Source organism: Grampus griseus, assembly GCF_964374135.1.
Source record: "Grampus griseus genome assembly, chromosome: X".
In the NCBI taxonomy this organism is placed as follows: domain Eukaryota; kingdom Metazoa; phylum Chordata; class Mammalia; order Artiodactyla; family Delphinidae; genus Grampus; species Grampus griseus.
In genome coordinates, this window is record NC_138999.1 from 86540478 (window position 1) to 86563010 (window position 22533).

Below are 22533 nucleotides of genomic sequence, written 5' to 3' on the forward strand. Positions count from 1 at the left end.
TTGAAGGAATGCAGATGATTAGATAAGCAACTCTGTACAAACACAAACACTCAAACCCCCAAGCCTAAGGGATAGCAGCATCCGTTGCTGCTGGTCCAGGAAGACTCCTCCAAGGTGCAGCAGCCTGTGGAAGTTAGCATGTTCCAGAAGGCTGTGCTCAGAGCCAACAGTAGAAGTGCTACTGGAAGACTTGTGGCAACGTCAGAGAAAATACTTCATTCGCCTTGCTGAGGACAGAAGTCAGGAACGCTGAAGGCAGTGGATTCCCGCACCCTGGCGCTAGAGAACAAAATGGGAGCTCGGCTGAGCGAAGCAGCAGGGACTGGGGGCATCTCACCTGGACGTGCTATCCGAGTCAGCCATGTAGCTATCCACACTCTCACTCTCAGCCTCCAGGGCACTCTTTCCACTTTTCAGCTTGGGGACTTCAAATGGAACACTAGAATAAAAACCAAGAGCCAACACATAAAGGAAGTGGGCTCTCTTGCCGGGAGGCAGGCTTCCTTCCAACCTTTCACAATGGTAGTCTAAGTGATCTTTCTAAGAGCTGAGTATGCTTTTAAAACTGCTCAGTGGTTCCCCATTGCTCTTGGGATTGAGTTCAAACTCCTTAGCATGGCAAGAAAATCCTTATGAGTTGACCCCTGCTCACGTCTGCAGACTCATCTTTCACCCTCCACCTCTCCTTATACTTTACATTCCAGAATGATGAAGCTCTTTTGGTTCCCTGAATGTGCCAAAGCTCTTCTTCTTCCCTCTTTTCTCTGCCTGGGATGGCCACAATTGCCATTTTTCTTGTTTACTTGAAACTTCTGGCTAAATCTATTGCTTCTTCTGGTCTCTCCTTATATGTCAGTTCCTGGAGATCTCTGACCATGCCCCCACCCCAAGTCTGGATTAGTAACCTTCCTAATATGCTCCTAAAGCACCCTGATGCCTTGGTAGCAGTCATCATATGTGTAACTTTTTATGTCTTTTATATAAATTACTTAATTTGTTCAATAATTTAAACAAATGATTTGTTTAATGTCTTTCTCCTCCATTAGAGTAAGTTCCAGGAGATCAGTGACCACATATTCTGTTCACTGCTGCGTTCCCAATGCCTAGAAGAAAGACTAGCATAGAGTGGGCACTCAATTATTTTTTGACTGAATTTTTGACTAAATGCCCTCAGTGGGGCATAAAGTGTATACATAAATAAGCAGTATGCTTTGAAGATATTATTCAGAAGACCAGAATTCCTTTTCAGCTTAATGAAGGATGACCCTGGGCACTCAAAACAGCAGTTCTCATCTGTAAAGGGAAGGACACATTTCCTGGACCCCTTACCTCAAGGAATTTGTGAGAACAAGAAAAGGAAAAAAAAATCATTCTTCCTGAAGTGTCTCAAGTAATTTCACTTGGCCTCCAGGATCCCACACTCTCCTGGTCCTCTGACCTCACTGGCTGCTCCTTCTCAATCTCCTTTGCTGGTCTCTCCTCACCTCCTAGACCTCTAATCTTTGGATTGTGTCCATGCTTATTCCTTGGGCTGCTTCTCTTCACTATCTAGAATTACCCCTAAATGATCTCATCTAGTCTCATGGCTTTAAATATGCTCTATAAACTAACAATTCCCAAATTTCTCTCTTACTCAAACGCCAGACTTCTATTTCCAACATCCTACTTGACATCTCTGCTGGGATGTCTCAAACACAGCAAGTCCAAAACCAAAGCCCTAATCCTCCCCCAAACCTGCTCTTCCCTCAATTTCATCAAATGGCAACTCTGTCCTTTCATTTCTCAGGTCAAAAATCTTAAGAATCACCCTTGACTCTGCTTGTTCTCTCAAAATACCTATCCAATGTGTTAGCAAATCCTCTTGGCTCTGTCTTCAAAGTATATCTAGAATATGACCAGTTCTCTCCCCCTCCACTGCCATTACTCTGGTCTAAACCACCATCACCTAGCTCCTGGATGGTTGCAGTAGCCTCTTAACTGAACTCCCTACTTCTGCCCTTGTCCTCATACAATCTATCCTCAACACAGCAGCCAAAATGAGTTTTTAAAATATAAATCCAGGGAATTCCCTGGTGGTCCAGTGGTTAGGACTCTGCGCTTCCACTGCTGGGGGCTTGGGGTCAATCCCTGGTCAGGGAACTAAGATCCTGCAAGCCTCGCAATGCAGCCAAACATCAATCAATCATTTATATATATATATATATATATATATATATATATATATATATATCCCCAATACAGAACTGAAAACACGTGTCCACACAAAAACTTGTACACAAATGTTCATAGCAGCATTATTCACAATAGCTAACAGGTGGAAACAGTCCAAATGTCCATCAACAGATGAACAGATAAAGGAAATGTGGTACAGCCATATAATGAAATATTATTGACAATAAAAAAGAATGAAGTTCTGACACATGCTACAACATGGATGAACCTTGAAAATATTATGCTAAGTGAAATGCCAAACACAAATGGCCATATTCTGTATGATTCCATTTGCAGGAAATGTCCAGAATAGGCAAATCCATAGAGACAGAAAGCACATTAGGGGCTGAGGGAAATGGAGAGTGACTGCTTAATGGGCACGGGGTTTCTTTTTGGAGTGATGAAAATGTTCTGAAATTAGACAGTGGTGATGGTTGCACAACATTCTGAAAGTACTAAAAGCTACTCAACTGTATACTTTAAAACTGTTAAAATGATTAATCTCATGTTATGTAAATTTTACCCCAATTTAAAAAAAGAAAAAATAATATCCTGTCACTCAGAGCCCTCCTTCTCACTCGGAGTAAAAGACAGAGTCCTTACAAGTGCCAACAATATCTTACATGATCTGCTTCTCACCTCACCTCTGTCTTTATCCCCTACCCTCCCCACTTGCTCACCAGTTCCAGATGACTCACACGTGCCAAACACAAACTCACCTTAGGGTCTTTATACCTGCTGCTTTCTCTGCCTAGAAAGTACCTCTTTCCCCCAGATACTCTAAGGGTTTGTGCCTCTTTGCTTCCTGTCTTCTCTCAAATGTCATCATATTATTAAGACTTTTCCCCTGTTGGCCTAGATAAAACAGCTTATATACACATATGCTTTCCTGGCACTCCCTCCCTTTAATCTACTTCATTTTTCTCCATAGCGCTTGTTAACATCTGATATACAACATATTTACTTGATTATTCCCTTATTGTCTGTGCCCCCCACTCCCAATCTAAGCTCCTCAAGCAAGGGACTTTGTTGTCTTCACCAGTGTATCCCACTGCCTAAAACAGTGCCTGGAAAATAGTAGGCATTCATAGACATTTATCAAATAAATGAAGGAACTAATAACAAATGAGCAAAGAATGAAGTAACCAAAATGTATAACGTCTTAGGCAGTAGAGACTAAACTTTCCAAGTTAACATAACATGATGTTTGAGATAGCTTTATGAAAACAGACAGCTGGGGTGGAAATCCTAAGGCATGCCAGAGGTGAAACAGCGGTCATTTCTTGAGAGATGCATTAGCTTTATAGGTGAAGACACAGCAGGGAGTTTGATTTCATTTTTACTTTAGAACTATTATTTTTCCCCATTTGCTGCAAAGAATAAAGAACCTAAAGCAGAACCATTCCTCTAGAGAGGTAGTTTAATAATGGCCCATGGAGAGTGTTTCTGCTTGTATTTTTTCCCAAAGATTAATACGTACTGATCCAAAGCTGATACAAACCACCGTAAGGCAAAAAAGCAATTATTTGACATCTGTGCAGTAGAAAAATAGACTAAGAGACAGGAGTCCTGGGCTCTAACTATCTGTATGATCTCAGGTAAATCACTTATCCTGCTTTCTTTTCTGTAAAAATAAGGGGGTTGAATTAGATTATCTCTGAGGCTCCATAATTTTATGGAAAAGATCATTTATGGCCACTTAATCTGTTTCCATGTTTAGGATAAATAAGAGTCTTCTGAGCCCAATGAGACAAGAGGTCATAGACAGCCAGAAGCAATGGGCTTCAGAAATTACATTCTGACCAATGATGCCAGATGTATTAATCAGGTTCAGGAAATAAAAGCCATCCTTATCCGCAAAGGAAAAAGGGGGGCCTCATTACCTAAAACAGATGAGTCACCCACCCAAGGCTGTGTGGATAAAATCACAGTACATACATACAATGAAACACCATACAGAGAGCAAAAAGAATGAGGCAGACCCTTGGTGCTGACATGGAAAGATGTCAATGTTATATTTTTCTGTCATTTTTTCCCATTTGCACCTTGAGTTATAACTGACATAAATAAACTGCACATGTTTAAGTGTGCAGTTTGATGAGTTTTGACATATGTATACACTGGTGAAACCATCACCACAATTAAGCTATCGAACATATCTATCACTCCCCAAAGTTTCCTTGTGCCCCTTCATAATCCATCTCTCCTTCCTCATCCCATCTCCAAGTAAGTGCTGATCTGCTGTCACTGAAATTTAGCTTGCTTTTTCTAGAATTTTACATAAACAGAATCATACAGTATGTCCTCTTTTTTGTTTGGCTTCTTTCACTCAGCATGATTATTTTGAGATTCATCCATGTTGTTGCATGTATCAGTGGTCCATTCCCTTCCATTGCTGAGTAGTATTCCACTGTATAAACAAAGCACAGTTTATCCCTTCACCTGTTGATAGACACTGGGGTTGTCTCTAGGTTTTGGTGATCACAAATAAAGCCACTATGAACATTTATGTACAAGTCTTTGTATGGACATATTCTTTTATTTTTTTTCTAATACATTTTTAACACCTTTATTGGAGTATAATTGCTTTACAATGGTGTGTTAGTTTCTGCTTTATAAAAAAGTGAATCAGCTATACATATACATATATCCCCATATACCCTCCCTCTTGTGTCTCCCTCCCACCCTCCCTATCCCACTCCTCTAGGTGGTCACAAAGCACCGAGCTGCCCTCCCTATGCTATGTGGCTGCTTCCCAATAGCTATCGGTTTTACATTTGGTAGTGTATATATGTCCATGCCACTCTCTCACTTTGTCCCAGCTTACCCTTCTCCCTCCCCGTGTCCTCAAGTCCATTCTCTTCATCTGTGTCTTTATTCCTGTCCTGCCCCTAGGTTCTTCAAAACCTTTTTTTTTTTTTAGATTCCATATATATGTGTTAGCATACGGTATTTGTTTTTCTCTTTCTGACTTACTTCACTCTGTATGACAGTCTCTAGGTCCATCCACCTCACTACAAATAACAATTTCATTTTTTTATGGCTGAGTAAATATTCCATTGTATATATGTGCCACATCTTCTTTATCTATTCATCTGTTGATGGACACTTAGGTTGCTTCCATGTCCTGGCTATTGTAAATAGAGCTGCAATGAACATTTTGGTACATGACTCTTTTTGAATTATGGTTTTCTCTGGGTATATGCCCAGTAGTGGGATGGCTGGGTCGTATGGTAGCTCTGTTTTTAGTTTTTTAAGGAACCCCTATACTGTTCTCCATAGTGGCGGTATCAATTTACATTCCCACCAACAGTGCAGGAGGGTTCCCTTTCCTCCACACCCTCTCCAGCATTTATTGTTTCTAGATTGTTTGATGATGGCCATTCTGACTGGTGTGAGGTGATATCTCATTGTAGTTTTGATTTGCATTTCTCTAATGATTAATAATGTTGAACATTCTTTCATGTGTTTGTTGGCAATCTGTATATCTTCTAGGACATATTTTTTTGCTTCTCTTGAGTAAATACCTAGAAATTTAAAGGCTGACTCACAGGTAGGTGCACATTTAACTTAAGACACTACTAAACTGTTTTTCAAAGTGGCTGCACCATTGTACATTCCTACCAGCACTGTATGAGAATTCCAGTTGCTCTATACCCTCATCAAAAATTGGTATGGTCAGCGGAGCGGCTGGGCCCATGAGCCATGGCTGCTGAGCCTGCGCCTCTGGAGCCTGTGCTCCGCATGGGAGAGGCCACAACAGTGAGAGGCCCGCGTACAGGAAAAAAAAAAATTGGTATGGTCAGGGGATCGGATAAAGATGGAGGAGGAGTAGGAAGTGGAGCTCACCTCCTCCCACAAATACATCAAAAATACATCTACATGTGGAACGATTCTCACAGAACATCTACTGAACGCTGGCAGAAGACCTCAGACTTCGAAAAGGGCAAGAAAATCTCCATGTAACGGGGTAGGACAAAAGAAAAAAAAGAAAGAAAGGAATAGGGATGGGACCTGTGCCCCTGGGAAGGAGCTGCAAAAGAGGAAAGGTTTCCACACACTGGTAAGTCCTCTCACTGGTGGGGAGATGAAGCCAGGACAGATGGGGAGCTTCGGAGCCTTGGAGGAGAGTGCAACAACTGGTTTATGGAGGGCAAAGTGGAGAGAGACCTGCACAGAAGGTCAGTGCCACCATCTGGCACTCCCCAGCCTGAGACGCTCAGCCGCTGGGGCAGGTGGGGGTTGGGTGCTGAGCCTTGGGCTTCGGAGATCATATGCAGGGAGAGGACTGGGGTTGGCTGCGTGGAGACAGCCTGAGGGGGCTAAGATGTTGTGTGCCACAAGCATGGGAATACAGGAATAAGCATGGGCCCGCCGGAGAGGCAAGGCGCCATTGTTGGCGGGTGTGCTAGGAGAGGGGTGAGCTCACCATAGGAGCTTCTTTCTCCGAGCACACACTCTCAAGCAGCAAGGCACTGCCTACACAAGCTCCAGGGGTGGGTGTGAGCCACCACTGCCGTCTCAGACCCCAGAAATGGGCACAGACTGCTGCCATCATCAAGGGTCCCAAGATTGAGTGCCAACCACTGCCCCCACCTCCCCAGGAAGGTGTGCAGCCCACTGCCACCAAGGGTCCCATGACCAGGCACCAGCCACTGCCCCCACTTCCCTGGGAGTGCGTAAGACCCGCCACTGCCAAGGGTTCTGTGACCAGTCACCAACCTCGGCCCCCCCACCCCTGCCATCTCCCCTGGAGCATGCACAGCCAACACACACTGAGGAAAGAGATGGCAAACAACCAAACCAAAATCAGCCCTCACACCAAAAAAATTTTAAACCCAAACGACCTACGCAGGAACACTCCTGCATATAAATAGCCCTCCAAGAGATAACTGTTTCTCCTAAACTCACAGCGTAAGAGAAATACAAGCAAAATGAAGAAGCAGAGGAACGATTCCCAGTTAAAAGACCAAGAAAATTGTCCTGAAAGAACAAACAATGAAACAGACCACTTCAGTTTAATAGACATGGATTTCAAATAGGAGATAATGAAAATACTAAAGGAATTAAGAAAGGCTATTGACAGAAATGCAGATTACTATAAAAAGGAACGAGAAACTATAAGGAGGAACCAAGAAAAATTAGAAAATTCATTTGCCGAGACAAAAGCTGAGCTAAAGGCAACGAACAGCAGAATGAATAATGCAGAGGAAAGAATAAGTAATCTGGAAGATAGAATAATGGAAATTACCCAATCAAAACAGCAGGCAGAAAGCCAAATGAAAAAGAAAAAAAGTGAAAGCAATATAAGAGAACTACGGGATAATATAAAGCATGCCAATCTATGCATAATGGAGATTCCAGAAGGAAAAGAAAGAGAAAAGGGGATTGAAAATGTATTTGAAGGGGACTTCCCTGGTGGCGCAGTGGTTAAGAATCCGCCTGCCAATGCAGGGGACACAGGTTCGAGCCCTGGTCTGGGAAGATCCCACATGCCGTGGAGCAACCAAGCCCGTGCACCACAACTACTGAGCCTGCAAGCCACAACTACTGAAGCCCACACACCTAGAGCCCATGCTCCACAACAAGAGAAGCCACCACAATGAGAATCCCACGCACCGCAACGAAGAGTAGCCCCGCTCGCTGCAACTAGAGAAAGTCTGCGTGCAGCAACAAAGACCCAATGCAGCCAAAAATAAATAAATAACTAAATTTAAAAGAAAAAAGAAAGGAAATGTATTTGAAGAAATTATGGCTGAAAACTTCCCACACCTAAGAACGAAACAGATATCCAGATACAAAAGTAGAGGGTCCCAAACAAGATGATCCCAAAGAGACCTACGCTAAGACATATTATAATAAAATGGAAAAAGTTAAAGAGAGGATTCTAAAGGCAGCAAGAGAAAAATAGAGTTAATTACAAGAGAACCCCCATAAGGCTATCAGCTGATTTCTCTACAGAAATGCTGCAGGACAGGAGGGAATGGCAAAATATATTCAAAGTCTTGAAAGAGAAAAATCTGCAACCTAGAATGCTCTACCCAGCAAGATTATCATTTAGAATGGGAGGAGAAATAAAGAATTTCTCAGACAAGCAAAAACTAAAAGAATACAGCAATACTAAAGCTATCCTAAAAGAAATATTGAAAGGTCTTCACTAAATTGAAAAGAAGCAAGAAGATATAGGAAGGAGGAAATCACAATTGGAAAGTAAATCACTTAAATTAGCCAGTATACAGATCAAAAAGAGAAAAAAAAACCTATTTGTGCAAGCGATGATAAACACAAGGAACAGCAAAAGGATAAACACAAAGATGTAAAAGAGGACATCAAAATCATAAAATGTGGGGAAGGAGAGTAAGAAAATGTAGATTCTTTTTTTTCAGAATGTGTTTGAGCCTATATGTCTATCAGTCAAAAGCAAGCAAATATAGGTAGAGGTTAACATACTTGAAAAACAGGGCAACACAAATCAAAAATATACAACAGATTCACAAAAAACAAAAAGAAGAGAACACAAGCATAAAATAAAAGGAAATTATCAAGCCAAGAAAAACAAAAAGAAAAAGACAGGAACAAAGAAGAAACATAGAGTCAACTGGAAAACAAGGTTTTAAATGGCAATAAATACATACATATCTGTAATTACCTAAAATGTCAATGGACTGAATGCTCCAATCAAAAGACATAGAGTGGCAGCCTGGATACAAAAAAAACAAGAGCCTACAACATGCTGCCTACAAGAGACGCAACTTAGGGCAAAGGACACACACAAGCTGAAAGTGAGGGGATGGAAAAAGTTATTTCATGTAAATGGAAATGACAAGAAAGCAGGAGTTGCAATACTCATATCAGACAAAATAGACTTTTAAACAAAGGCCATAAAGAAAGATAAAGAAGGACACTATATAATGGTAAAAGGATCAATACAAGAAGAGAATTTTACACTTATCAACATACATGCACCTAATACAGGAGAACCCAAACACATAAAACAAACACTAACAGACGTTAAGGGAGAAACTGACGGGAATATAATAATAGTAGGAAACTTTAACACCACACTCACATCAATGGGCAGATCTTCTAGACAAAAAATCAGTAAGGCAAGAGAGATCCTAAATGATACAATAGAACAGTTAGACTTAACTGATATTTTCAGGATATTACATCTAAAAAAAACCCAGAATACACATTCTTTTCAACTGCACATGGAACATTGTCTAGGATTGACCACATACTAGGGCACAAAACTAACCTCAACAAATTTAAGAGTATAGAAATTATTTCAAGAATCTTCTCTGACCACAATGGCATGAAACTAGAAATAAACCACAGGAAAAGAAATGACAGAAAAATGATTACATGGAGACTAAACAACACGCTACTAAAAAACCAATGGGTCAACAAGGAAATCAAAACGGAAATTAAAAAATACTTTGAGAAAACAACAAATGAAAACACAACCATACAAAATCTATGGGATGCAGCAATAGCAGTTCTTAGAGGGAAGTTCATAGCAATACAGGTCTTCCTAAAAAAACAAGGAAAATAAACAACCTAACATACCACCTAAAGAAATTAGAAAAAAAGAACAAACAAAACCTGAAGTTAGCAGAAGGAAGGAAGTAATAAAGATCAGGAAGGAAATAAACAAGAAACAGATTTTAAAAGACAATAGAAAAAGTAAATAAAACCAAGAGCTGGTTCTTTGAAAGGGTAAACAAAATTGACAAACCTCTGGCCAGGTTCACCAAGAAGAAAAGAGAGAGAACCCAAATAAACAAAATCACAAATGAAAAAGGAGAAATCTCAACCGATACTGCAGAAATACAAAAAAAAAACATAAGAGAAAACTATGAACAATTTTATGACAACAAATTTGACAACCTAGAAGAAACAGACAACTTTCTAGAAACATAAAGCCCACCAAACTGATCACTAGAAGTGAAATAGAATCTGTAATTTTAAAAAACTCCCTACAGAGAACGCACAGCATGCCTCAGGGTGTTGCAACGTCATGCTGGCCTCTGCTGCCACAGGCTTGCCCCACATTCCGTACCCCTCCATCCCCCCAGCCTGAGTGAGCCAGAGCCCCCTAATCAGCTGCTCCTTTAACCCCATCCTGTCTGACCGAACAGCAAACGCGCTCAGGTGACCTACATGCAGAGGTGGGGCCAAATCCAAAGGTGAACCCCAGGAGCTGTGCAAACAAAGAAGAGAAAGGGAAATTTCTCCCAGCAGCCTCAGGAGCAGCGGATTAAATCTCCACAATCAACTTGATGTACCCTGCAACTCTGGAATACCTGAATAGATGAATCATCCCAAAATTGAGGTGGTGGACTTTGGGAGCAACTGTAGACTTGGGGTTTGCTTTCTGCATCTAATTTCTTTCTGGTTTTATGTTGATCGTAGTTTAGTATTTAGAGTTTATTATCACTGGAAGGTTTGTTTATTGATTTGATTGCTCTCTTCCTCTTTTTTTATATAGATAAATATTCTTTTCTCCTTTTTATCTTTTTGTGAGTGTGCATGTGTATGCTTCCTTGTGTGATTTTGTCTGTATAGCTTTGCTTTTACCATTTGTCCCAGGGTTCTGTCCATTTCTTTTTTTTTTTTTAATATAGTTTTTAGCGATTCTTATCATTGGTGGATTTGTTTTTTGGTTTGGTTGCTCTCTTCTTTCTTTCTTTTTTTTTTTACTACTTTTTAGTTTTTCATAATTTTTTTTATTTTAATAACTTTATTTTATCTTATTCTTTTTTTCTTTGTTTTTTTTCTCCCTTTTCTTCTGAACCGTGTGGCTGACAGGGTCTTGGTGCTCCAGTCAGGTGTCGGGCCTATGCCTCTGAAGTGGGAGAGCCGAGTTCAGGACACTGGTCCACCAGAGACCTTCCAGCTCCATGTAATATCAAATGGCAAAAGCTGTCCCAGAGATCACCACCTCAATGCTAAGACACAGCTCCACTCAACGACCAGCAAGCTACAGTGCTGGACAACCTATGCCAAACAACTAGCAAGACAGGAACACAACCCCACGCATAAGCAGAGAGGCTGACTAAAATCATTATAAGGTCAAAGACACCCCAAAACACACCACCGGATGCGCTCCTGCATACCAGAAAGACAAGATCCAGTCTCATCCACCAGAACACAGGCACCACTCCCCTCCACCAGAACCCTATACACCCCACTGAACCAACCTTACTTACTGGGGGCAGACACCAAAAGCAACAGGAACTACGAACCTGCAGCCTGCAAATAGGAGACCCCAAACACAGTAAGTTAAGCAAAATGAGAAGACAGAGAAACACACAGCAGATGAAGGAGCAAGGTAAAAACCCACCAGACAGGGGTTCCCTAGTGCTGCAGTGGTTGAGAGTCCACCTGCCGATGAAGGGGATGCGGGTTCGTGCCCGGTCTGGGAGGATACCACATGCCGCGGAGCGGCTAGGCCCGTGAGCCATGGCCGCTGAGCCTGCGTGTGCGGAGCCTGTGCTCTGCAACGGGAGAGGCCACAACACCGAGAGACCCACGTACCGCAAAAAAAAAAAAAAAACACCAGACCAAACACTTACAAGAATTAAAAACCAAACAATGATGAACAACACAATAAATGAAATTTAAAATTCTCTAGAAGGAATCAGTAGCAGAATAACTAGGCAGAAGAATGGATAAGTGACCTGGAAGATAAAATAGTGGAAGTATCTACTGCAGAGCAGAATAAAGAAAAATGAATGAAAAGAACTGAGGACAGTCTCAGAGACCTCTGGGACAACATTAAATGCACCAACATTAGAATTATAGGGGTCCCAGAAGAAGAAGAGAAAAAGAAAGGGACTGGGAAAATATCTGAACAGATTATAGATGAAAACGTCCTTAATACGGGAAAGGAAATAGTCAATCAAGTCCAGGAAGCGCAGAGAGTCTCATACAGGAAAAATCCAAGAAACAAGCCAAGACACATTAATCAAACTATCAAAAATTAAATACAAAGAAAAAATATTAAAAGCAGCAAGGGAAAAACAACAAATAACATACAAGGGAATCCCCATAAGATTAACAGCTAATCTTTCACCAGAAAATCTTCAACCCAGAAGAGAGTGGCAGGACATATTTAAAGTGATGAAAGAGAAAAACCTACAACCAACATTACTCTACCCAGCAAGGATCTCATTCAGATTCAATGGAGAAATTAAAACCTTTAGAGAGCAGCAAAAGCTAAGAGAATTCAGCACCACCAAACCGGCTTTACAACAAATGCTAAAGGAACTTCTTTAGGCGAGAAACACAAGAGAAGGTAAAGACCTACAATAACAAATCCAAAATAATTAAGAAAATGGTAATAGGAACATACATATCGATAACTACCTTAAATGTAAATGGATTAAATGCTCCAACCAAAGGACACAGACTGGCTGAATGGATATAAAAACAAGACCCATATACATGCTATCTACAAAAGACCCACTTCAGACCTAGGGACTCATACAGACTGACAGTGAGGGGATAGAAAAAGATATTCCATGCAAATGGAAATCAAATTAAAGCTGAAGTAGCAATTCTCATATTAGACAAAATAGACTTTAAAATAAAGACTATTACAAGAGACAAAGAAAGACACTACATAGTGATCAAGGGATAAATCCAAGAATAAGATATAAAAATTGTAAATATTTATGCACTCAACATAGGATCACCTCAATACATAAGCCAAATGCTAACAGCCATAAAAGGGGAAATCGACAGTAACACAATCATAGTAGGGGACTTTAACACCCTACTTTCACCAATGGATAGATCATCCAAAATGAAAATAGGTAAGAAAGTACAAGCTTTAAATGATGCACTAAACAAGATGGACTTAATTGATATTTATAGGATATTCCATCCAAAAACGACAGAATACACTTCCTTCTCAAGTGCTCATGGAACATTCTCCTGGATAGATCAGATCTTGGGTCACAAATCAACCCTTGGTAAATTTAAGAAAATTGAAATTGTATCAAGTATCTTTTCCAACCACAACGCTATGAGACTAGATATAAATTACAGGAAAAAATCTGTAAAAAATACAAACACAGGGAGGCTAAACCATACACTACTAAATAACCAAGAGATCACTGAAGAAATCAAAGAGGAAATCAAATAATACCTAGCAACAAATGACAATGAAAACATGACGACCCTAAACCTATGTGATGCAGCAAAAGTAGTTATAAGAGAGAAGTTTATAGCAATAAAATCCTACTTCAAGAAACAAGAAACATCTCAAATAAACAACCTAACCTTACACCTAAAGCAATTAGAGAGAGAAGAACAAAAAAACCCAAAGTTCAGCCATTAGCCAGGCTCTTCAAGAAAAAATGGGAGAAGACTCAAATAAACAGAATTAGAAATGAAAAAGGAGAAATAACAACTGACACTGCAGAAATACAAAGGATCATGAGAGATTACTACAAGCAACTGTATGCCAATAAAATGAACAACCTGGAAGAAATGGACACATTCTTAGAAAAGCACAACCTGCTGAGACTGAACCAGGAAGAAATGGAAAATATAAACAGAACAATCACAGGCACTGAAATTGAAACAGTGATTAAAAATCTTGCAATAAACAAAAGCCCAGGACTAGACGGCTTCACAGGGGAATTCTATCAAACGTTTAGAGAAGACCTAACACCTATCCTCCTTAAGCTCTTTCAAAATATAGCAAAGGGAGGAACACTCCCAAACTCATTCTATGAGGCCACCATCACCCTGATACCAAAACCAGACAAGGATGTCACAAAGAAAGAAAACTACAGACCAATATCACTGATGAACATAGATGCAAAAATCCTCAACAAAATACTAGCAAACAGAATCCAACAGCACATTAAAAGGACCATACACCATGATCAAGTGGGGTTTATTCCAAGAATGCAAGGATTCTTCAATATACACAAATCAATCTATGTGATAAACCACATTAACAAACTGAAGGAGAAAAACCATATGATCATCTCAATAGATGCAGGAAAAGCTTTCAACAAAATTCAACACCCACTTATGATAAAAACCCTCCAGAAAGTAGGCACAGAGGGAACTTACCTGAACTTCATAAAGGCTACATATGACAAACCCACAGCCAACATCATTCTCAGTGGTGAAAAACTGAAACCATTTCCTCTAAGATCAGGAACAAGACAAGGTTGTCCACCCTCACCACTATTATTCAACATAGTTTCGGAAGTTTTAGCCACAGGAATCAGAGAAGAAAAAGAATGAAAAGGAGTCCAAATCAGAAAAGAAGAAGTAAAGCTGTCACTGTTTTCAGATGATATGATAGTATACATGGAATCCTGAAGATGCTACCAGAAAACTACTAGAGCTAATCAATGAATTTGGTAAAGTAGCAGGATACAAAATTAATGCACATAAATCTCTTGCATTCCTATACACTAATGATAAATAATCTGATAGAGAAATTAAGGAAACACTCCCATTTACCACTGCAACAAAAAGAATAAAATGCCTAGGAATAAACCTACCTAAGGAGACAAAAGATCTGTATGCAGAAAACTATTAAGACACTGATGAAAGATATTAAAGATGACACAAACAGATGGGGTGATATACCATGTTCTTGGACTGGAAGAATCAACATTGTGAAAATGAGTATACTACCGAAACTAATCTAAAGATTCAATGAAATCCCTATAAAACTACCAATGGCATTTTTCATAGAACTAGAACAAGAGTTTTCACAATTTGTATAGAAACACAAAAGACCGCGAATAGCCAAAGCAATCTTGAGAAAGAAAAATGGAGCTGGAGGAATCAGGCTCCCTGACTTCGGACTATACTACAAAGCTACAGTAATCAAGACAGTATGGTACTGGCACAAAAAGAGAAATATAGATCAATGGAACAGGATAGAAAGCCCAGAGATAAACCCACGCACATATGGTCACCTTATCTTTAATAAAGGAGGCAGGAATATACAATGGAGAAAAGACAGCCTCTTCAATAAGTGATGCTGGGAAAACTGGACAGCTACAAGTAAAAGAATGAAATTAGAACACTCCCTAACACCATACATAAAAATAAACTCAAAATCAATTAAAGACCGGGCTTCCCTAGTGGTGCAATGGTTAAGAGTCTGCCTGCCGATGCAGGTGACATAGGTTCGTGCCCAGGTCCAGGAAGATCCCACATGCCGTGGAGCGGCTGGGCCCGTGAGCCATGGCCACTGTGCCTGTGCGTCCGGAGCCTGTGCTCCGTAATGGGAGAGGCCACAACAGTGAGAGGCCCACGTACCGCAAAAAAAAAAAAAATCAATTAAAGGCCTTAATGTAAGGCCAGACACTATGAAACTCTTAGAGGAAAACACAGGCAGAACACTCTATGACATAAATCACAGCAAGATCCTTTTTGACCCACTTCCTAGAGAAAAACAAAAATAAACAAATGGGACCTAATGAAACTTAAAAGCTTTTGCACAGTAAAGGAAACCATAAACAAGATGAAAAGGCAACCCTCAGATGGGAGAAAATATTTGCAAATGAAGCAACTGACAAAGGATTAATCTCCAAAACTTACAAGTAGCTCATGCAACTCAATATCAAAAAAACAAACAACCCAATCCAAAAATGGGCAGAAGACCTAAATAGACATTTCTCCAAAGAAGATATACAGATTGCCAACATACCACATGAAAGAATACTCAACATCACTAATCATTAGAGAAATGCAAATCAAAACTACAATGAGGTATCACCTCACACCAGTCACAATGGCCATCATAAAACAATCTACAAACAATAAATTCTGGAGAGGGTGTGGAGAAAAGGGAACTCTCTTGCACTGCTGGTAGGAATGTAAATTGATACAGCCACTATGGAGAACAGTGTGGAGGTTCCTTAAAAAACTAAAAATAGAACTACCATATGACCCAGCAATCCCACTATTTGACATATACCCCAAGAAAACCATAATTCAAAAAGAGTCATGTATCACAATGTTCATTGCAATTCTATTTACAATAGCCAGGACATGGAAGCAACATAAGTGTCCATCGACAGATGAATGGATAAAGAAGATGTGGCACATATATACAATGGAATATTACTCAGCCATAAAAAGAAATGAAGTTGAGTTATTTGTAGTGAGGTGGATGGACCTAGAGTCTGTCATACAGAGTGAAGTAAGTCAGAAAGAGAAAAACAAATACCGTATGCTAACACATATATAGGGGATCTAAAAAAAAAAAGCTTCTGAAGATCCTAGGGGCAGGACAGGAATAAAGACACAGATGTAGAGAATGGACTTGAGGACATGGGGAGTGGGAAGGGTAAGCTGGGACAAAGTGATAGGGTGGCATGGACATATATACACTACCAAATGTAAAACCAATAACTAGTGGGAAGCAGCTGCATAGCACAGGGAGATCAGCTCCGTGCTTTGTGACCACCTAGAGGGGTGGGATAGGGAGAGTGGGAGGGAGACGCAAGAGGGAGGAGATATTGGGATATATGTATATGTATAGCTGATTCACTTTGTTATAAAGCAGAAACTAACACACCATTGTAAAGCAATTATACTCCAATAAAGATGTTAAAAAAAACCTCCCTACAAACAAAAGTCTAGAACCAGATGGCTTCACAAGCGAATTCTAGCCAACACACAAAGAAGAACTTATACTGATTCTTCTCAAACTCTTCCAAAAGACTGAAGAGGAGGGATCACTCCCAAAGACATTCTGTGAAGCCACCATCACTCTGATACCAAAACCAGACAAAGATACCATGAAAAAAAGAAAATTATAGGCCAATACCTTTGATGAATATAGATGCAAAACTTCTCAACAAAATATTAGCAAACCGAATCCAACTATACATTAAAAAATATCATACACCACGACCAGTGGGATTCATCCCAAGTTCACAAGGATGGTTCAACATACGCAAAACAATCAATTTAATACACTGCATAAAAAAAAGAAAAGTCAAAAACCACATGATCCTCTCAGTAGATGCAGAAAAAGCCAAAATTCAACATCCATTGATGATAAAAACTCTTACCAAAATGGGTATAGAGGGAACATATCTCAACGTAATGAGAGCCATTTATGACAATCCCACAGCCATTGTAATAGTCAATGGTGAGAAGCTGAAAGCCTTCGTGCTCAACTCTGGAACAAGACAAGTATGCCCACTCTCACCTCCTCTATTCAACATAGTATTGGAAGTCCTAGCCACAGACAAGAAAAAGAGATAAAAGGTATCCATATTGGAAGGGAAGAGGAAAAATTGACACTATATGCAGATGACATGATACTATACATAGAAAACCCTAAGGACTCCACACAAAAACTATTAGATCTAATAAATGAGTTCAGCAAAGTAGCAGGATACAAGATTGACACCCAGAATCAACCGCATCTTTACAATGACAATGAAATATCAGAAAGAGAATGTAAAAAAAAATACCTTCTAGAATTGCACCAAAATAAAATACCTACGAATAAACCTGACCAAGGAGATGAAAGACTTACATGCTGAGAACTATAAAACATTAATAAAGGAAATTAAAGAGGATTCAAAGCAATAGAAAGATACCCCATGCTCTTGGATTGGAAGATTTAATATTCTTGAAATGGAAATACTACCCAAAGCAATCTACAGATTTAATGCAAATCAAATTACCCATGACATTTTTCACAGAACTAGAACAAATAATCCAAAAATTTACATGGAACCATAAAAGGCCCAGAACTGCCAAAGTAATTCTGAGGGGAAAAAAACACCTGTCTGCAGGTGACATAACTCTCACAGACTTCATAAAATACTACAAAGCTACAGTAATCAAAACAGTGTGGTATTGGTACAAAAAGAGACATATGGATCAATGGAACAGAATAGACAGCCAAGAAATAAACCTACACACCTACAGTCAATCTTTGACAAAGGAGGCAAGAATCTAAAACAGTAAAAAGACAGTCTTTTTAGCAAGTCATGCTGGGAAAGTTGGACAGCTGCATATAAATCAATGACATTAGAACACACCTTCACACCATGCACAAAAATAAACTCAAAATGGTTTAAAGACTTAAATATAAGACATGACACCATAAAACTAGAAGAGAACCTAAGCAAAACATTCTCAGACATAAACTGTAGTAATATTAGGTCAGTCTCCCAAGGCAATAGACATAAAAATAAACAAATGGGACCTAATCAAACTTACAAGCTTTTGCACAGCAAATGAAACTATAAACAAAACAAAAAGACAACCTACAGAATGGGAGAAAATATTTGCAAATGATGCAACCAGCAAGGGCTTAATCTCCAAAATATACAAACAGCTCATACAACTCAACAACAAAAAAACAAACCACCCAATTGAAAAATGGGCAGAAGACTTTAACAGACATTTCTCCAAAGAAGACATGCAGATGGCCAACAGGCACATGAAAAGATGCTCAACATCACTGATTAGAGAAATGCAAATCAAAACTATAATGAGGTACCACCTCATACTGGCCATCATCAAAAAGTCTACAAGTAACAAATGATGGAGAGGGTGTGGAGAAAAGGGAATCCTCCTACACTGTTGGTGGGAATGTAAATTGGTACAGCCACTATGCAAAACAGTATGGATGTTCCTCAGAAAACTACAAGTAGAGTTACCATATGATCTAGCAATCCCACCCCTGGGCATATATCCGGACAAAACTATAATTCAAAAAGATACATGCAACCCTGTGTTCAAAGCAGCACTATTCACAATAACCAAGACATAGAAACAACCTAAATGTCCATCGACAGATGAATGGATAAAGAAGACATGGTACACACATACAATGGAATACTACTCAGCCACAAAAAAGAATGAAATAATGCCATTTGCAGCAACATAGATGCAACTAGAGATTATCTTACTAAGTGAAGTCAGAAAGAGAAAGATAAATACCATATGATACCACTTATATGTGGAATCTAAACTATGGTACAAATGAACCTAGCTACAAAACAGAAATAGACTCACAGACATAGAGAACAGACTTGTGGTTGCCAAGGGGGATAGGAGGAGGGAGAGGGATGGACAGGGAGTTTGGGGTTAATAGATGCAAACTATTACTTTTAGAATGGATAACAACAAGGTCCTACTGTATAGCACAGGGAACTATATCCAATCTCCTGGGATAATTCATAACGGAAAAAATATTTGAAAAGAATGTATATATGTGCATAACTGAGTCACTTTGCTGTACAGCAGAAATTAGCACAAGACTGTAAACTGACTATACTTCAATAAAAAATTTAAATTAACAAAAACTGTTATAGTCAGTCTTTATAATTTTAGCCATTCTAGTGGGTACACAGTAGCATCGTATGATTTTAATTTGCATTTCCCTAATGACTAATGATGTTGAGCATCTTTTCATGTGTTTATTTGATATCTGTATATTATCTTTGGTAAAATGTTCAAATCTTTTGCCCATTTTCCATATTATCTGTATTCTTGAGTTTTTTAAATTCTGTCTCATTTTTCCACTTAACATGTATACAGTACGATCCTTTTGTAAAAAGAAATTAAAACTTGAAAAATCCAACCCATATTTGTACATTTAGACAGTCTGGTAGTCCATATATCAAAATTATTAATGACTGGTAACAAGAACTGTCTGGGGCAGAGGAAGTGAGGTTACTGGGGACTCATTTGATATATTTCTATATTGCTTTTCATCAATCATATAAAACATGATAAAGTCATTTCTCTTTGGCCAAGAGAAAGTTAGGGGAAAAAAACACAAATAAAAAGTCAAAAATTCAGCAGCAGCAGCCAAATGAGGAAAGGAATAAAGACTCAAGTCATAAAGTTGAAAAAGTCATGGCTAAGAAAACAGAAGAAAGATCTAGCTCAGCAAAACTTCCAATGTGAAGATGTACAGATTAAGTGAGCAGGCAGTCCTGGGGTAAGACAAGGAAAACAAAAATCCTCAAGATTTGCAGCCCCAGGTATCACTGGGAGACCCCAGCAGAGGCAGACAAGCCTGCTGGGGGACATCATCTTTCAGGGTCACTGGTATGAACTAGAGGATGCATCCAGAGCTGGACTGAGTGAGCCCAGACATTTAAGAGAATTTCAGGAGACTGAAATCCAGGATCCTCAAGTTGTCTTTTGCCCCTCCCCTCGGGTTACAGAAAAGAAGTATATAGAAAGCAATTTCTTTTTTTCCCCAAGTATTGTATTTTATTTTATTTACTTTTTATTGAAGTATAGTTGATTTACAATGTTTCAGGTGTATAGCAAAGTGATTCACAGTTATATGCATATATATATATTCTTTTTCAGATTTTTTTCCATTATGGGTTATTACAAGATATTGAATATAGTTCCCTGTGCTATACAGTAGGTCCTTGTTGTTTATCTGTTTTATATATAGTAGTGTATATCTGCTAATCCCAAATTCCCAGTTTATCCCTCCCTACCCCTTTCCCCTTTGGTAACCATAAATTTGTTTTCTATGTCTGTAAGTCTATTTCTGTTTTGTAAATAAGTTTATTTGTATCATATTCTAGATTCCATATATAAGTGATATCATATGGTATTTGTCTTTCTCTGTCTGACTTACTTCACTTAGTATGATAATCTCTAAGTCCATCCATGTTGCTCCAAATGGCATTCTCTTTCTTTTTATGGCTGAGTAGTATTCCATTGTATATATGTACCACATCTTCTTTGTCCATTCATCTGTTGATGGACACTTAAATTGCTTCCATGTCTTGACTATAGTGCTGCTATGAACCTCGGGGTGCATGTATCTTTTCGAATTAGAGTTTTTGTCTTTTCTATATATATGCCCAGGAGTGGGATTGTTGGATCATATGGCAACTCCATTTTTAGTTTTTTAAGGAACCTCCATACTATTTTGCATAGTGGCTGCACCAATTTACATTCCCACCAACAGCGTAGGAGGGTTCTCTTTGATCCACACCCTCTCCAGCATTTATCATTTGTAGACTTTTTGATGATGGCCATTCTGACCAGTGTGAGGTGGTACCATATTATCATTTTGATTTGTTTTTTTCTAGTAATTAGCAATGCTGAGCATCTTTTCATGTGCCTGTTGGCCATCTGTATGTCTTCTTTGGAGAAATGTCTATTAAAAGTCTTTTGCCCATTTTTTGTTTGGGTTGTTTGGTTTTTTGATATTGAGTTGTATGAGCTGTTTGTTTAGTTTGGAAATTAATCCCTTGTCAGTCACATCATTTGCAAATATTTTCTCCCATTTTGTAGGTTGTCTTTTCATTTTGTTTATGATTTCCTTTGCTGTGCAAAAGCTTTCAAGTTTAAGTAGGTCCCATCTGTTTATTTTTGCTTTTGTTTCCATTACTCTAGGAGACAGGTCCAAAAAAATACTGCTGCGGTTTACATCAAAGAGTGTCCTGCCTATGTCTTCCTCTAGGAGTTGTATAGTATCTGGTCTTATAGTTAGGTCTTTAATCCATTTTGAGTTTATTTTTGTATATGGTGTTAGAGAATGTTCTAATTTCACTCTTTTACATGTAACTGTCCAGTTTTCCCCACACCACTGACTGAAGAGACTGTCTTTTCTCCATTGTATATTCTTGACTCTTTTGTCATAGATTAATTGACCATAAGTGTGTGGGTTTATTTCTGGGCTTTCTATCCTGTTCCATTGATCTATGTGTCTGTTTTTGTGCTGGTACCATACTATTTTGATTACTGTAGCTGTGTAGTATAGTCTGAAGTCAGGGCACTTGATTCCTCCAGCTCCATTCATCCTTCTCAAGATTGTTTTGGCTACTCAGGGTCTTTTGTGTTTCCATACAAATTTTAAAATTTCTTGTTCCAGTTCTACGAAAAATACCGTTGGTGATTTGATAGGGACTGCATTGAATCTGTAGATTGCCTTGGGTAGTATGGTTATTTTAACAATATTGATTCTTCCAATTGAAGAACATAGTATGTTTGTGTGGTCTTTAATTTCTTTCATCAGCGTCTTATAGTTTTTGGAGTACAGGTATTTTGTAGAAAGTAACTTCTATCCTTAAACTAAAGTATAATTGAGTGTGGAGAAGAGATAAATTGTGTCAAGTTGAGATGAAAAGCCTGTCAAGAAGAATTCACACACTATATCAGAGCAAACAAAAAATACAGACAGAACCTCCCATGTTAAACATGAGTGGAATGAAAAGAAGTGGTCTAGAAGATACATAAATATGACATGGGGTGGGGAGAAATAGAAAGAACTTGCATGATGAACAAAGAACGAATTGTGGAGAAGAATATAATCATAGGAAAATAAGT

The 22533-nt window shown here is 39.0% G+C and overlaps 1 protein-coding gene across 1 annotated transcript in view; it reads right to left on the minus strand.

The window, feature by feature from the left end:
* SYTL4 (synaptotagmin like 4) overlaps nt 1-22533 on the minus strand; it is a 67956-nt gene that overhangs the window by 13968 nt on the left and 31455 nt on the right. The window contains exon 6 of the mRNA XM_082680842.1: nt 338-439. Coding sequence (XP_082536968.1) covers nt 338-439 — 102 coding nt within the window. The remainder of the gene's footprint in view (nt 1-337; nt 440-22533) is intronic.